At 34.5% G+C, this 18981-nt stretch overlaps 1 protein-coding gene across 12 annotated transcripts in view; it reads right to left on the bottom strand.

Moving 5' to 3' along the window:
• SLC4A10 (solute carrier family 4 member 10) overlaps positions 1 to 18981 on the bottom strand; it is a 303415-nt gene that overhangs the window by 215449 nt on the left and 68985 nt on the right. For 7 of the 12 annotated variants that reach the window (XM_067026171.1, XM_067026170.1, XM_059052238.2 and 4 more), the window contains exon 2: positions 5021 to 5156. The exons of the other annotated variants lie outside the window; for them this stretch is intronic. In XM_067026171.1, coding sequence (XP_066882272.1) covers positions 5021 to 5101 — 81 coding nt within the window. In that variant the 5' untranslated portion in view covers positions 5102 to 5156. The remainder of the gene's footprint in view (positions 1 to 5020; positions 5157 to 18981) is intronic. 12 annotated transcript variants of the gene reach the window in all.

Raw genomic sequence — 18981 nt, 5'->3', positions numbered from 1 at the left:
TTATTTGCTTTCTGTCTCCCAACTTTTACTCATGTTGTTTCCTCTGCACAAAATGACCTTTTCCCTATCTTGGCCACTCTTCAAGGTCTAACTCAGATGCTACCTTACCATACTTCCCCAATTCCCCATCTAGTTTCTCTTCTTCTCTCTCCACTCCGCTTGAAATATTCTGCCCACTGAACTCACAGCAGAATAATTTATGCTTCTTTCATATCTCTTTTGAATCTCTGTGGCACTCACTGCTTTCCACATTCTGTTATAGTTACCTGTATTTAGTGTTTACAATTCACTACCTATGAATTCCTGAAGGCAGGGACCCATTGGTCTTTATATCCTTGCCCAGTACTGTGCTTACTGGAACACTGTAGGGTTTTGTATGTTTGGTTTTTTGTTTGTTTTAACAAATTGCATTGTGCTGAGATTTGATTGACTGTGTGCCAATTTGGGGAAATAGCTGCACATTGAGAAAATTGCTCAAGAGAAGAGAACTAAAATGCAAAAATGTCACAAAATGTAACACTTAGGATTATTTAAGATTTAGATTTAGATTTCATCCAAATATCAAATTACACACTTGTACTTAGGAGCTTGGCAATTTTTAAGCAAATTGATGTTTTTACATTAAATAACATCAGCAATTCAAAATAGTATACTCTATCAAATAGGAACTTGTATTTTCTTATTCATATATAGCATTGTATTTATAGCATATTTCATTTTAGTCTTTCATCTAGAATAAAAATTTTCATTAACAAATAAAATTACTAGGGACTTCCCTGGTCTCACAGTGGTTAAGAATCTGCCTGCCAATGTAGGGGACACGGATTTAAGCATTGGTCCGGGCAGATCCCACATGCCACTGAGCAACTAAGCCTATGTGCTGCAACTACTGAGCCTGCGCTCTAGAGCCCGCGCTCCGCAACAAGAGAAGCCACCGTAATGAGAAGCCCGCGCAGTGCAACGAAGAGTAGCCCCCGCTCACGGCAACGAGAAAAAGCCCGCGTGCAGCAATGAAGACCCAACACACCCATAAATAAATAAATAAACAAACAAATTTTTAAAAAATTACTAAAACAAGCTGAGTATAATTTTCAGTGAAGTTTCTGTCGAAGACATTTTTTATAATTAAAAAAAAAATAACTCAGGGCTTCCCTGGTGGCGCAGTGGTTGGGAGTCCTCCTGCCGATGCGGGGGACGCGGGTTCGAGCCCCGGTCCGGGAAGATCCCACGTGCCGCAGAGTAGCTGGGCCCGTGAGCCATGGCCGCTGGGCCTGTGCGTCCTGAGCCTGTGCTCCGGACAGGAGGGGCGACAGCAGTGGGAAGCCCGCGTACCGAAAAAAAAAAAAAAAAAAAACACCTCAGATCATTAAACCTAAGCTATATAACTTGTCTATTATTTTATTTAAACCTTGATTTTACTCCTTAATTTTAATCTCCAACTGTTACTAAAGAAGACATGATATTGCCGTTAAGTTTACCCAAAGACCCAGTGATTTTCCTGTAATGAAGTAGTTGGTAAAATATAGGAAAGCAAAGGATCTACACACATAGGATCTTAATAGAAGTTTAAATCAGGCTAGTAAGCAGGTGCAAAAAAACTTTAAACAAAATTTTTCATCAAGTCACAATTCTTATAGTCAGTCAATGTTAGAATTTAGTCAGATGTAGCATGCTTTTCTTATTTGCATTTTTATAACCATCTTTATTTCAGTGTACCACGTGTTTTTGACTGAATTTCTTACTTGATAAGAAGAGTGAGGGAGAGATCAAAATTAAACTCATGACGACCATTACCAATAGCCCATCCTAGCTCTAAGAGTGTACATAATAATGTCTGCCAATAAATAATGTTGGCAGTAATGTGCTTAGTATATACCAGTACTCTTAGAGGTACTTTATATACATTAACTTGCTTGATCTTCACAGTTCTTTGAGGTAGGCACCATTACTATCCCTATATCAAAGCTGAGGAAACTGATACCCAGAAAGGTTAAATAACTTGCCCATGATCATACAGCTGGTAAGTGGTGTAGCTAAGGTTTGAACCTAGTGAACACGGCAGTCTGGATGCTTAACTACCATACTATACAAACCAGAAGAATTTGTAAATCAATTTTCTATTGCTCTAATCCAAGAAAACAAGTACTATTGAGCAGCATGTGCCAGTCTAGGATTCTAGGGAAACAAGGTTTTTGCATCTGCTCTACCCACCTCCCTGCTACTTTCAGCCAGCACACTGATACGAAAGAGAAGAGAGTAGTGCTTGGATGTCTAACAGCCAGCTGGTTAACGTCTACTTCCCTACTATTTCCTCCCAGTCCTCTTCCTCAGAGCCTAAGGTGAATCCTATCCTCCCCAGTTTATTCAAAGTACTCCATAAATGACCGACCTAGCATTAAACACTCCAAACTTGTTACTCCTTATTTCCAGAGTTTAATCCCTGCTAAATCAAAACCCCCTTCCAAAATACATAATGACCTATGCCTAGCCTGGAATTATACTGGATTGGTCACATCCCTGTTTTGAGCTGATTCTTGGGGTCCCTGCTTCTGCCTCCTGCCAATGGGCTAGATCTCCCTTCACTCTCAAATTGAAAACTATGGCTTATAAAACTTACAATGTTATTTTATTTATTCACAGTTTATAATGCCCTAATAAAAAGAATTTAATGTGTTATAAAAGAAGTTAATGCAGTTATCAAAATTAGAAAATGCTTGATTATACAGTTCAACCCAATCTTTTATTTCTCTAATATCAAGAGATTTACATGAGGAAAAAAACAATGATATGTAACTCATCATAAGAGTCACCAATTTATAAATTAAATTAAAACTGACTGTACCATACCACTTTTGAAAAGTCAATTCAAAATGTGAACCTAGCTCATTATGTACATTTTCTCATAATCTTGAAAGCAGGAAACAACTCTTTCTTTTCTGTATTCTCTTCACAACACCAAATACAGTATTGTGCAAATGATCATATTTCACAATTACTCAAAGAGTTGTTTACAATTGAACAATTACTCAAGTACTTGTTTACAGGCAGCTTACCTCAGAAATCTTTACAATATATAATGAAATGCATGTATAAAATGGTACAGATAGAGGCAACCATTGCAAAAACAAGATGACCAATTGTTACTGAGCAGATGTGCAATCAATTTCACCATTCAAAAGGTCAAGATCACCTTGCTGTACGGGCAAAAGGCTGACGTTACATTAAATGTCTGTGACATTTTAATCAATCTTAACTTTTTAATGTTATATATTTTGACATAGCAACAGAGAGAAATTTTTCTCCACTTTGTAAACGAAATAACTCTAAGACAGTAATTTTTTTCACCTTACATTATTGAGGATATTATTGAGATGTCCTCATTTAAGTGCCACTGAAGAAGGTAACTAAGAATTTTTATTGTTTGGTTCTCTTGAAAGGTCACAAATACAGTGAAAAATCTAGGTATTGTGAAACCAATACCTAGAGGAATCCCAAAGCAATGCCAAGAAACAGAATGTACTCATAGTGACTAATACATGCAAATACTGGAAATAAATTCTAACAGATTAAACAGGTTTTGTAGCAACTAAAAGGTATATTCAAATCATTCCAAAACTAATCAAGCTTAAGAATATGGCAGTCTTCCCTGCTAATAAGAATCTAAGCTGACTAAGTAGCCTGAATAACATATAAATTATAGCCAATATCAGTAGGTATAAATTTTAGTGTGCTTTTAATTAAAAAGGAGAAACTGACCCCTTAACTGAATCAAATCACCGTTTCAGACTTCCACTTCAGTCTTTTGATAAATATATTCATACTTAATACATCATTTTACACTGATGAGCCATTCAATTCTAATCAAGCTATGGAATCATGAAAACAAAACTTTCTGCTGAGAAATGCTGCACCATTTTCTCTCTTTTTGCTCATTTAATATGGAATGCCTTGTCAAGTATCTGCCAAGTCCCCTAATACTGAGGCAGAAATATTATAACATAAAAAAATACAATACATTTCCTTCAAAATCTGAATGTCAGACAGAGGCAGTTTCTTACCGAAGCATGTAATTCTGAGGACATGCTATAACAAACAAAATTAAACATGATAGGGAAAAATGGTTTAAAATAAATAGAGTTTCAGCATAAAATATATAAATCCAAATTCTTTGCTGTGATGATTTTCTACTCTTTGTAGTTAACATATTTAATGTAGTCAAGTCTTTTCATTGTGAAAATGAAAGTAAACAAATGCAGAATATCTCTGGGTCAAAAACATTAAACAGGCTTATATGTCACCAGATTTCTGTGTAAAAAACCAAACCAAACCAAAAAACAGATTTATCATCTACTTTAATCTATAAGCAATGCCTTAGAAGATCTCTCTACATTAAGAGGACAAAAAGCATAATTATTTCAATAGATCTGAGAAATGATTAAAAGTAATGCCTTCTAAAACAGTTTAGATACTGAAATACGAATTTCAGGAAAATAGCCCAGATGCTGATAAACATGATTCTACTCATCACACTTGGGTTGCTGTGTGGTTGCACAGTACAATGGTAGCAACATCTATTTCTATGCTCAAGTAATCCCAGATAAAAATTTTTATTATGTCACTATATACAAGCAGCTAGCTATGGTGTATCCTTATAAGTTTGAACAATTTATGCTATTTTCATCATTTGAAATAAAAGATGCAATTTGACTGTATTCATGTTTAATCTGGAAAAGTCTGTAGAGCCCAAAACCTTGCCCTTAATCACATACAAAGAATCTATTTCCTTACCTCCCACTTCCCCGTAAAAAGCTACAGTAAACACAAACTTAAACACACACACATTTCTAAAATTCATATTGTTTAACCGGTGTCTAGTACTATAAATATTACTTGTTCAAATATCCTAAGGAAAATCTAATAATAAACAATTACATTGATTAATATGTTGTAAATGACTAAGAGCTAGAAAAAGCAATAACTCTACAATCTAATGGTATAATCATAATTCATGACATCATACCTGATGACTTAGAGATTGAAAAGGCTCACAGGTTCCAGACTGCATAACCTTTCTATTTCCAGAGACCCCTAAAGATTGCATTTCCTGTCTTACAAAAGATAATCACAGCCATCTCTATGTCTCAGCATCTTCAGGGCTAGTGAAGAAAACATCAAAGAGCAGATCTGTCCATTAGTATCTGTTTAAGTCATCATGAAGATATCAGATCGCATATGCTGTTTATCATCTCCCCTTTGCAGTTACAAACACTGCATATTAAGGGAGGATGACACAGTTGTATTTGCTGAAACTGCTAATGCTGTCTGAAAACAGTAAGCTTACTGCTTAGAGCAATTCTGCATCATCCAGAGAATGAACCACGTCTTTCAGATTTCCCACCTCTGATAATATAAAGATTTCACATGCCAAAGAAAGTTTGATTTTTTTTGTCATTCCTTTAAAAATAAGCAACATTCTATTTAATTAAGTGTCTAATGTATCTGTTGCAAATGCCATGTTAAAATGTTAGTTCATAATTATTAGGCAGTTTTCTCCATATATGACTAAGCTTTAATGATTTAACAAGCAAAATTATACTCTAAAAAAGGACTCTTCCCTCCAAACCATGTGTATCATCACTCATCCAACCCATCAAAATTAGAAGTCCCTAAAAATGATGAGTTTTTATTCTGGCAATCTTTCATAATTGTGTATAACAGTAGATAGATAAATAGGTAAATGCATAGTCACTTTTTTAATTCTCATGAACTTCATTTTATTTCATATTCTTCAGAACAACATGCTTCAAATCAAAATCGCTTTTACACTATTATAAAAGGTATAATATCTCCTACAGAGTTTAATATGTAAAAGACAACATGCTATTATCAAATTCCAAAACTGCATGGTTAAATCTAAATCTAGGAATTAAACCTACATTATTGGCATTTTTATTGTGATTTTTCATTGCATCTTATTTGTGTTCATCAGGGTTCTTGTAATGCTTTCTTTTCCACAAAAGAGTAGAATCAAAGAATTTTAAGATTAATAGTCTGATAATAGAAAACTAATATCCTCTAAAATTATAAATGTAAATACTTTCTCTTTACCGTGTGATAAAAGGTTACATTTTAAAAATAAAACAAAGACTAAAATTATAATATATTTAATTGAATGCAAAATTGGGACACCAAGTACAATATATTACCCTAAAACACTCTTCACATTATGTATAGCCTGAATTAACGGATATTTTCTTTATATACCTATGAATGCTTTATTTATATACCTGTGATATAAACTAAATGAAATTTAATGATAGCTAAAGTGCTTTACAGAAAATGTTTCAGGTAAGTGTAGACTAATTATGAACCAGTATAAATTTCAACTCACAACATTTGATGAGCATATGAGCATAATTTGTATTATTATGGAGACTAGTCAAAATGTGTCTTAAAAATTGGGCTTCTTTAAGAGGCTGAGGGGTAGGGGCATAAGATGTTGGTCAAAAGTACAAACTTCCAGTTATAAGATGAGTAAGTTCTAGAGACCTAAACAGGATAGTGATTATAGTTAATAATATTGTATTATATACTTGAAAGTTACACAATGGTGGTAATTATTTTGTAATATATAAGTGTATCAAATTAACATGTTGTACACCTTAAACTTAAACAATGTTATATGTCAATTATATCTCAATAAATCTAGGGGAAATTATTATACCTTAAATATATCCATTTTTTTTTTTTTTTTTTGCGGTACGCGGGCCTCTCACTGTTGTGGCCTCTCCCATTGCGGAGCATAGGCTCCGGACGCGCAGACGCAGCGGCAATGGCTCACAGGCCCAGCCGCTCCGCGGCATGTGGGATCTTCCCAGACCGGGGCACAAACCTGCGTCCCCTGCATCGGCAGGCGGATTCTCAACCACTGTGCCACCAGGGAAGCCCTCCAATTTTTATTTGTGGAAAGAAATTAGTCTTCTTTAGTACCTGATCCACATTATGCTCTTAGAGAAATTATTGCCTCTAACTGTACATGTTCAAAGGGTTTGGTATTTTGGCTGTATGTATACAATGACAGACCTGAATGGAAAATCATATGTAGGCAAATATGATTTATATATGCAATATTTACTCTCTTATTGCAAACAAAATAGGTACTCATTCTTTAAGAGCTATCTTAACATCTATCTCCCTTTCTATATTTATTTCTTCATGTAGAAAATATTAAACATCTTCTATGTGTCAGACACTGTGCTAGAAAATCTGTGACAACATAAGATATGCCATCACAAAAGCAGATAATTAAACAAGTATGTTTTGCTATGACAGAAGATTAAGAGGTGATATAAGAGTGATAGCAGGGCATCTGACCCTAATCTAGGGATCAGAAAAGATCTTCCTAAGGAAGTACTGTTAAAACTGAGAAGATCCTGAGCAGATCATATTCATCTAATGCTAAATACAGCATGGTTCGACCATAAAGTTTAAGTAGGACAGAGGGAAGAGACAAGGCTAAAAGGGTAAGCCAAGGTCTAATCACAGGACTCTTCAGAAGCCATTTAAAGAGTATGAACTTAGTCTTCAGGGGAATGGTAATCTATCAACGCAATCATTTTTGTAGTTTAAGATTATTCTGGCTATGGTAGAGAATCAATCAAGTAAAATAAAACTGGAGAGAGACAAGTTATATAATTTGGGGTAAGAGATAATGATGGCCTGAACCAAAGTGGTGGCAGTAGCAATGAAGGGAAATGGATAGACACCAGATATACTTTTTAGTTGGAAGGAATGGGATTTGGTAGCTAAATGTAAGAAATGAGGTAAAGAGAAATGTCAGGGTAAAGGTTTATTCATAACCTCCTAAATTATTATAGATTTCATTCTGACAAATCAATATACTTTCATCACATGCTCCGTTGCATTATCATTAATCCATTTCATGTGTATATGTTTACTTTTTATAAAATAGCCAGAAAATTGTGAGAAGGAAGACTCATCTGACATTCATTCTTTGTCCTCTTATAATGTGCTTAACTTTGAGCAAAGTTACTATAAATGAATAAATGGGAAATAAACTAGAAATTTTACTTTTCTTTCATATATTGTGTCATAACATTGATATAAACTTTGTTTACATCAGTTAACGGACATTATTAATTAGTATATACAATCTAATTTTCTTCAGTGTTTTCTTGCCAACACATTTAATTGATCTTTGCAATAAGAATATGAAAATGAAAACCAGAATACAAATAAACTCTTAATCTCTCTATCATTTAGTTGATAAAGTCAACTTAAGCCAAAAAAAAAAATTCATTTATAATTCATTAATCAAGTAATGGATTAACATATGTTAAATATAACAATTAATAGTAATTTAACCTGGGCTAACCAGTTAAAACTAATAGACACCTATTTTTTAGAAAACTATTGCTCTATGAAAATAAATATTTATTCATACAGTATGCTTACACATAGCAATGTTATTAAGGTACTCTCATAAGAGGAAGGCACAATGCCTCTACATTTTCCCTAACAAGTCTATCTAACAAAGTTTTGATTAAAAGAAATGAAGAACAACCAGAATATAGCAAAAGAACCCCTTGGTTTGAATGAGGAAATAACTAAAAGGGTCAAATAAATTTAAAAACTTTGTCTATTTAATTATTTGCTGAACATCAGACCATTCTGAATAATAAAGGATCAGCATCTTAAAAACAGTAAGAGCTTTATAATAATTATCACATATTTAGCTCTTACTTTTTATGTCTCAGGGACTATGCAATCCAATGCCCTCATTTTACAGATGAGGTAACTGAAATTTAGAGAAGTTAAATGATTTGTCTAAGACCAGCTAGTAGCAGAGCCATGGCCAGAATTCAAAATTCTTGTCTCCTAGTTTCAAGGTTTTCCCCAATATAAATCACTATGACACTGAGTGAAGTAAGTCAGACAGAGAAAGACAAATACATGATATCACCTACGTGTGGAATCTAAAAAAAGGGTACTCACAGGGGACTCTACTCAGTGCTCTGTGGTGACCTAATTGGGAAAGGAATCTGAAAAAGTGTGGATATATGTATACGTATAACTGATTCACTTTGCTGCACAGCAGAAACTAACACAACATTGTAAAGCAACTATACTCCAATAAAAAAATAAATAAATGAATTTTAAAAGGATACAAATGAACTTATCTACAAAACAGGAATAGAGTTACAGATGTACAAGACAAACTTATGGTTACCAGGGGGCAAGGTGGGGGTGGGGAAGAGATAAATTGGGAGATTGGGATTGACATATACACTACTATGTATAAAATATGTAACTAATAAGGACCTACAGTATAGCACAGGCAATTCTACTCAGTACTCTGTAATTGCCTATATGGCAAAGGAATCTACAAAAGGATGGATATATGTATAACTGATTCACTTTTCTGTACACCTGAAACTAACACAATATTGTAAATCAACTATACTCCAAAATTTTTTTTAATGAATAATAAATCACTGTCTTTTCATTGTCTTTGTAATAATATATTTTATCTTCAGTAATTAAAAACTTTCATTTTAACAGTTTCATATGTTTGTTAGATTGAAAAACATAGTAAATATTTCAGAAAAATATCCATAAGAATCAAAAGTTGTTTATTAAAATTTTTATCATAAAGCATTCTTTTTTCATATTTATTTAAAGATAACATATCACATGGCCAGGCCCCACAGCAGGTCTGGAGACAAGCCTTGCCCACCAGTGTGCTGCAGCAGTAGCCACAGCACCTGCACAAAAAGAATTTCCAAACAAGAATTTCTACCTGGCAAGGTTATCATTCAGAATTGAAGGAGAGACCAAGAGTTTTCCTGATAACCAAAAGCTAAAGGAGTTCATCGGCACTAAACCAGCTCTATAAGAAACAGTAAAAGGACTTCTTTACGCTGAAAAGAAATGGCATTAATTAATAATAAGAGAACATATAAAAGTAAAAATCCCACTGGAAAAAGTAGATATATAATAAAGGTGGTGGATGTGTCAAGTATAAAGCAAGTATGAAGGTTAAAAGGCAAAAGTATTAAAATTAACTAAAAGTACAGTAATTAGTCAAAGGATGCATTAAAAAAAGATGTAAAATGTGTCATCAAGAGTATAAAATATTGAGTGGGGGAGTGAGTAAAAAGACAAAGCTTTGGAATGTGTTCAAATTTAAGTTACTACCAACTTAAAAGAGGTCACTATTTACATAAGATGTTATATGTGAACCTCACAGTAACCAAAGAAAAGCCTATAGTAAATACACAAAAGAAACAGCAAAAGGAATCTAAACATAGCACTAAAGAAAACCATCAAAATACAAGGGACAAGAAAAAGAGAAGTAAGAAACAGAGAGGAACTACAAAACAGCCAGAAAGCAAATAATAAAATGGCAATAAGTACATACCTATTAATAATTACTTTAAGTGTAAATAGACTAAATTCACCAAACAAAATTCACCACATAGAGTGGCTGAATAGATAAAAAAAGCAAAATTCACCTATATACTGCCTACAAGAGGCTCACTTCAGAAGAAAGGACACACACAGACTGAAAGTGAAGGAATGGAAAAAATATATTTCATGCAAATGGAAATGAAAAGAAAGCTGAAGTAGCTATCCTCATAGCAGACAAAACAGACTTTAAAACAGAAAAATAAAAGACAAAGAAAGGCATTACATAATGATAAAGGGGTCAATCCAGCAAGAAGATATAACAAATAAGTATATATGCATCCAATGGAGGAGCACCAAGATATATAAAGCAAATATTAACAGACTTTAAGGGAGAAATTTAGAGCAATACAATAATAATAGGGAATTCTAACATCTTACTTACATCAATGGTAGGTCATCTGGGTGGAAAATCAATAAGGAAATATTGGACTTAAATAACACATTAGACCAGACAGACTTAATAGACTTTCTATCCAAAAGCAGCACAAAACACATTCTTCTCAAGTGCACATGAAATATTCTCCAGGATAGATCACATATTAGGTCACAAAATAAGTCTCAATAAATTCAAGAAGACTGAAATCATATCAAGCATCTTCTCTGACCACAACGGTATGAAACTAGAAATCAATCATAAAGAAAAAAGGGGAAAACCCACAAAAACATGGAGATTAAATTACATAGAGATTAGCTTACATACCACTGAACAACCAATGGGTCATCAAAGAAATCAAAGGAGAAATCAAAAAATACCTACAGACAAATGAAAACAGAAATATGACATATCAAAATCCATGGGATGCAACAAAAGTGGTTCTAAGAGGGAAGTTCACAGCAATATAGGCCTTCCTCAAAAAAACAAGAAAAATCCCCAATAAACAATCTAAGTACACCTAAGGGAAGTAGAAAAAGAACAAATGAAGCCCAAAATTAGTAGAAAGAAGGAAATAATAAAGATCAGAGGAGAGGTCTGCTTCTGTTTTTGTTATATTCACTAGTTTGTTGTATATTTTAGATTCCACATATAAGTGATATCACACAGTATTTGTCTTTCTCCGTCTGACTTGTTTCACTTAGCATAATGCCCTCCAAGTCCATCCATGGTGCTGCAAATGGCAAAATTTCATTCTTTTTCATGGCTGAGAAGTATTGCATTGTGCATATATACATCTTCTTTATCCATTCATCTGCTGATGGACACTTACCATTGCTTCCATGTCTTGGCTATTATAAATAATGCTGCTATGAACGTTGGGGTACATGTATCTTTTCCAATTAGTGTTTTTTGTTTTTGTTTTTGTTGTTTTTGGATATCTACCCAGGAGTGGAATTGATGGGTCATATGGTAGTGCTATTTTTAGTTTTTTGAGAAACCTCCATATTGTTTTCCACAGTGGCTACACCAATTTACATTCCCACCAACAATTTAGGAGAGTTCCCTTTCTCCACAACCTCACCAACATTTGTTATCTGTGTTCTTTTTGATGATAGCCATTCTAACAGGCATGAGGTGAAATCTCATTGTGGTTTTGATTTGCATTTCCCTGATGATTAGCAATGTTGAGCATCTTTTCATGTGACTTTTGGCCATCTGCAATTCCTCTTTGGAAAATATCTGTTCAGTTCTTCTGCCCATTATCTAATTGGGTTGTTTGTTTCTTTGATGTTGAGCTGTATGAGCTGTTTATATATGTTGGATATTAAACCCATTATCGGTCATATCATTCATAAATATATTCTCCCATTCAGTAGGTTGTCTTTTCATTTTGTCTATGGTTTACTCTGTTGTGAAAAGCTTTTAAGTTTAATTAGGTCCCATTTGTTTATTTTTGCTTTTATTTCCTTTACTTTAGAAGACAGATCCAAAAAAATATTACTGTGATTTATGGTGTGTTCTGCCTGTGTTTTCCTCCATGAGTTTTATAATATCTGGTCTTAGATTTTGGTCTTTAATCCATTTTAAGTTTATTTTTGTATATGGTGTTAGAGAATGTTCTAATTTCCTTCTTTACATGTATCTGTCTAGTTTTCCTAACAACACCTATTGAAGAGACTGTCCTTTCTCCACTGTATATTCCTGCCTCCTTTGTTGTAGATTAATTGACCATAAGTGTGTGGGTTTATTTCTGGGCTCTCTATCCTGTTTCACTGATCTGTGTCTGGTTTGTGCCAGTACCATACTGTTTTGATTACTATAGCTTTATAGTATAGTCTGGAGTCAGGGATCATGATTCCTCCAGCTCTGTTCTTCTTTCTCAAGATTGTTTCAGCTATTCAGGTTATTTTGTGTTTCCATATAAATTTTAACAAAAAAGAAGCTGACTCACAGATATAGAGAACAAACTAGTTATGACCAGTGGCAGGGACAATAGAGGAGTGGAGTGGAGGTATAAACTACTGGGTGTAAGGTAGGCTCAAGGATGTATTGTACAACATGGAGAATACAGCCAATATTTGGTAATAACTGTAAGTGGAATGTAACCTTTAAAAATTATATAAAAATAAAAATTTAAATAAATAAATAAAAATTTTTAAAAAGGACACACACACTCACACAAAGATCAGAGGGTAAATAAATGAAATGGACACAAAAAATAGAAAAGATCAAAGGGAAAAGAATCTGAAGCTGTATATCTGGAATTAACACCATATTGTAAATCAACTATAGTTAAATTTTTTAGAAAAAATCAATGAAACTAAAAGCTGTTTCTTTGAAAAGAGCAACAAAATTAACAAACCTTCAGCTAACTAAGAAAAAAGTAGAGGACTCTCATAAGTAAAGTCAGAAATGAAAGAAGAGAACTTATAACTGATACTACAGAAATACAAAGGATAATAAGAAACTTTTATGAACAATTATACACCAATAAGTTGGATACCCTAGAAGAAATTAATAAATTCCTAGAAACATACAATCTTCCAAGACTGAATCATGAAGAAACAAAAATATGAATAGATTAATTACTAATAAGGAAACTTAAATGGTAATCAAAAATCTCCCCAACAACACAAGTCCAGGACCAGAGGGCTTCACTGGAGAATTCTACAAAACATTCAAAGATTTAATACTTCTACTTCCCAAGCTCTTCCAAAAAACTGAAGAGGAAGGAAACTTTACAAACACATTTTGTGAAACCAGAATTACCTTGATACCAAAACCAGATACCAACACCACAAAAAAGGAAAACTACAGTCCAATATCCTTGATGAACACAGATGCAAAAATCCTTAACAAAATACTAATAAACCAAATCAAACCATACATTAAAAGAATCATACACCATGATCAAGTTGAATTTATTCCAGGGATGCAAGGAGGGTTCAACATCTACAAAATAAACATGATACATCATATTAACAAAATTAAGGACAAAAATGATACAATCATTTCAATAGATGCAGAAAAAGCATTTAACAAAATTCCATATCCATTTATGATAAAAACTCTCAACAAAATGAGATAGTGAGAATGTACCTCAACATAATAAAGACCATATATGACAAACCCACAGCTAATGTTATTCTCAATGGTGAAAAATTGAAATCTTTTCCTCTAAGATCAAGAAAAAGACAAGGATGCTCACTCTTGCCACTTCTCTTCAACATAGAATTGGAATTCCCAGCCACAGCAATTAGGCAAGAAAAAGAAATACTGAGCAACCAAATTGGAAAGAAAGAAGTAAAACAGTCATTATTTGCAGATGACATGATATTATACATAGAAAACCCTAAAGATGTCACCAAAAAAACCCCATTAGAAATAATAAATAAATTCAGTAAAGCCACAGGATACAAAATCAAGATACAAAAGTCTTTGGCTTTTCTCTTCACTAATAATGAGCTATCAGAAAGAGAAATAGATAAAATATTCCCTTTTAAAATAGCATTAAAAAAGTACCTAGGAATAAATTTAACCAAGAATGTGAAAGACCTGTACACCAAAAAGTGTAAGACACTATTGACGTATACACAAATAGATATTCTGTGTGCATGAAATGGAAGAATTAATATTGTTAAAATGTCCATATGACCCAAAGAAATCTAAAGGTTCAATGCAATCCCTATCAAAATTCCAATGGCATATTTCACAGAACTAGAAAAAATAATTGTAAAATGTGCATGAAGGGACTTCCCTGGTGGTCAAGTCGTTAAGACCCCACACTTCCACAACAGGGGGCATGAGTTCGCTCCCTGGTTGGAGAACTTAGATCCTGCATGCTGCACAGCATGGCCAACTAAATAAATAAATAAATGAAAATAATTTTTAAAAAATAAAATAAAATAAATAAAATGTGCATGGAACCACAAAACATCCCAAACAAGCAAAACAGCTGTGAGAAAGAAAACAGGTGGAGGTATCATGCTCCCTGATTTCAAACTACACTATAGTGTTCAAAACAGTATGGGTATCTGAAAATGAAATTAAGGAAGCACTCCCATTTACCACTGCAACAAAAAGAATAAAATACCTAGGAATAAACCTACCTAAGGAGACAAAAGACCTGTATGCAGAAAACTATGACACAGATGAAAGAAATTAAAGATGATACAAATAGATGGAGAGATATACCATGTTCTTAGATTGGAAGAATCAACATTGTGAAAATGACTGTACTACCCAAAGCAATCTACAGATTCAATGCAACCCCTATCAAACTACCACTCGCATTTTTCAAAGAACTAGAACAAAAATTTTCACAATTTATATGGAAACACAAAAGACCACGAATAGCCAAAGCAATCTTGAGAAAGAAAAATGGAGCAGGAGGAATCAGGCTCCTGGACTTCAGACTATACTAAAAAGCTACAGTAATCGAGACAGTATGGTACTGGCACAAAAACAGAGATGTAGATCAATGGAACAGGATAGAAATCCCAGAGATAAACCCACGCACCTATGGTCACCTTATTTTTGATAAAGGAGGCAAGAATATACAATGCAGAAAAGAAATCCTCTTCAATAAGTGGTGCGGGGAAAATTGGACAGCTAAATGTAAAAGAATGAAATTAGAACACTCCCTAATACCATACACAAAAATAAACTCAAAATGGATTAAAGACCTAAATGTAAGGCCAGACACTACAAAACCCTTAGAGGAAAACATAGGCAGAACACTCTATGACATAAATCACAGCAAGATCCTTTCTGTCCCACCTCCTAGAGAAATGGAAATAAAAACAAAAATAAACAAATGGGACCTAATGAAAGTTAAAAGCTTTTGCACAGCAAAGGAAACCATAAACAAGATGAAAAGACAACCCTCAGAATGGGAGAAAATATTTGCAAATGAAGCAACTGACAAAGGATTAATCTCCACAATTTACAAGCAGCTCATGCAGCTCAATACTGAAAAAACAAACAACCCAATCCAAAAATGGGCAGAAGACCTAAATAGACATTTCTCCAAAGAAGATATACAGATTGCCAACAAACATATGAAAGGATGCTCAACATCATTAATCATTAGAGAAATGCACATCAAAACTACAATGAGATATCATCTCACACCAGTAAGAATGTCCATCATCAAAAAATCTACAAACAATAAATGCTGGAGAGGGTGTGGAGAAAAGGAAACCCTCTTGCACTGTTGGTGGGAATGTAAATTGATACAGCCACTATGGAGAATAGTACGGAGGTTCCTTAAAAAACTAAAAATAGAATTACCATATGACCCAGAAATCCCACTACTGAGCATATACCTTGAGAAAACCATAATTCAAAAAGAGTCATGTACCATAATGTTCATTGCAGCTCTATTTACAATAGCCAGGACATGGAAGCAACCTAAGTGTCCATTGACAGATGAATGGATAAAGAAGATGTGGCACATATATACAATGGAATATTACTCAGCCATAAAAAGAAATGAAATTGAGTTATTTGTAGTGAGGTGGATGGACCTAGGGTCTGTCATAAGAGTGAAGTAAGTCAGAAGGAGAAAAACAAATACCATATGCTAACACATATATATGCAACCTAAAAAATAAATAAATAAGTAGTCATGAAGAACCTAGGGGCAGGATGGGAATAAAGATGCAGACCTACTAGAGAATGGACTTGAGGACACAGGGAGAGGGAAGGGTAAGATGTGACGAAGTGAGAGAGTGGCATGGACATATATACACTACGAAATGTAAAACCAATAGCTAGTGGGAAACAGCCGCATAGCACGGAGATCAGATCGGTGCTTTGTGACCACCTAGAGGGGTGGGATAGCGAGGGTGAGAGGGAGGTAGATGCAAGAGGGAAGAGATATGGGGATATATGTATATGTATAGCTGATTCACCATGTTATAAAGCAGAAACACAATTGTAAAGCAATTATACTCCAATAAAGATGTTAAAACCCAAAAAACAGTATGGGTAATGGCACAAAAATAGACACACAAATCAGTGGAACAGAATAGAAATCTCACACATATATGTACAAATAATTTATGATAAAAAGCAAAGAACATACAATGGAGAAACTATAGTCTCCTCAATAAATGGTGCTTCGAAAACTGGCCAGCCACAAGCAAAAGAATGAACCTAGACCACTATCTGACACCATACACAAACATTAACTCAAAATGAATGAAAGACTTGAATGTAAGAACTGAAACCATAACATTCCTAGAGGAAAACATTGGCTATAATCTTACTCTTTTTTTTTTTTTTGCGGTATGCGGGCCTCTCACTGCCGTGGCCTCTCCCGTTGCGGAGCACTGACTCCGGACGCGCAGGCCCAGCGGCCATGGCTCACGGGCCCAGCCGCTCCGTGGCATGTGGGATCTTCCCAGACCGGGGCACGAACCCGCGTCCCCTGCATCGACAGGTGGACTCTCAACCACTGCACCACCAGGGAAGCCCATTGGCTATAATCTTATGGACATAAGTCTTAGCAATGTTTTTGTGGATTTGACTCCAAAGGCAAGGGAAACAAAAGCAAACATAAACAAATGGGACTATATCAAACTAAAAATCTTCTGCCCAGTGAAGGAAACCATCAACAAAATGAAAAGCAATTTACTGAATGAGAGAAGATATTTGCAAATCATATATCTGATAAGAGGTTAATATCCAAAATATATAAAGAACTCCTCATACAACTCATCAACAACAAGAGAAAACAAGCAACCTGATTTGAAAATGGTCTGAGTAGCTGAATAGACGTTTTTCCAAAGAAGACACACAGATGGCCAACAAGCACTGAAAGGATTTTCAGTATCACATCATTATTAGGGAAATGCAAACCAAACCACAATGAGATATCACCTCACATCTGTTAGAATGGCTATTACCAAAAAGACAATAAGTGAAAAATGTTGGAGAGGATGTAGAGAAATGGAAACCCTCTTACACTATTGGTGGAACTGTAAATTGCTGCAGCCACTATGTAAAACAGTATGGAGATTTCTCAAAAAAAAAATCAAGACTAGAACTATCATTGACCCAGCTATTCCACTTCTGGGTATTTAAGTGAAAAACATGAAAATACTAATTTGAAAAGATATATGCACCCCTCTGTTCATTGCAACATTATTTACAATAGCCAAGATACGGAAGCAATCTAAGTGTCCATCAATGGATGAATGAATAAAGAATATGTGGTATATATACACAACGGAATACTACTCAGCCATGAAAAAAGGATGAAATCCTATCATTTGCAACAACATTGATGAACCTAGAGGGTATTATGCTAAGTGAAATAAGACAGAGAAAGACAAATATTGTATGATTTCACTCATACGTGAAAGACAAAACAAACAAAATAAAACAAAAAATCAAACTAACTCATAGATCTATAGAACAGATTAGTGGTTATCAGGGTGAAAAGGGTTGGTGGAGTGGGCAAAACAGATGAAGGGGGTGTATGGTGATGGATGGTAACCAGACTTGTGGTGGTGATCACTTTGTAGTGTATACAGATGCCAAATTATAATGCTATACCCATGAAACTTATATAATTAAAAAACTTATTTCAGACAGAGCCAGGCTACAGGCTTGGAGGGCCATGGTGGGCAAGGACCACCAATGGCAGGGCAGCATCCTCTACATCATGCTCATTAGCACAAAGCAAAAGCACACGACTCTACAAGCGCCCAAGGCATGGATGGGCAGCATGCTGGGGCTGCTCCTGTGGCTCGGATCCCACCCGCTTCCCCAAAGAACAGCTTATTTCAGAGAATACCTCTGAAAACCTAAGTAATCTACTTTGTTTTATATAATACTGCTTTAAAAAGTGTAAAGTAGGTCACCTTTGAAAGTAATTTGGCACAGTGTATTAAGATTCTTAAAAATATTCAAGCCTTTCAGTATTTCCAGTTTGGAGAATCTGTACAAAGGAAATAAGGCAGATTGAAGTTTATGCACAAAGATGTTTGGTGCTACATTATTAGAAGGGAAAAAATGGAAATAATAAGAGAAAGGTTAATTAAATTATGAGACAACAAAAATGGAATGCATTTGTAACCATTGAATGAAAGATGTTAATGACAAAG

The sequence above is a fragment of the Kogia breviceps genome, chromosome 2 (assembly GCF_026419965.1).
Source record: "Kogia breviceps isolate mKogBre1 chromosome 2, mKogBre1 haplotype 1, whole genome shotgun sequence".
Lineage (NCBI taxonomy): Eukaryota > Metazoa > Chordata > Mammalia > Artiodactyla > Physeteridae > Kogia > Kogia breviceps.
Note: the sequence above shows the minus strand (reverse complement) of the source record. Positions and strands in the feature narration are given on the sequence as shown.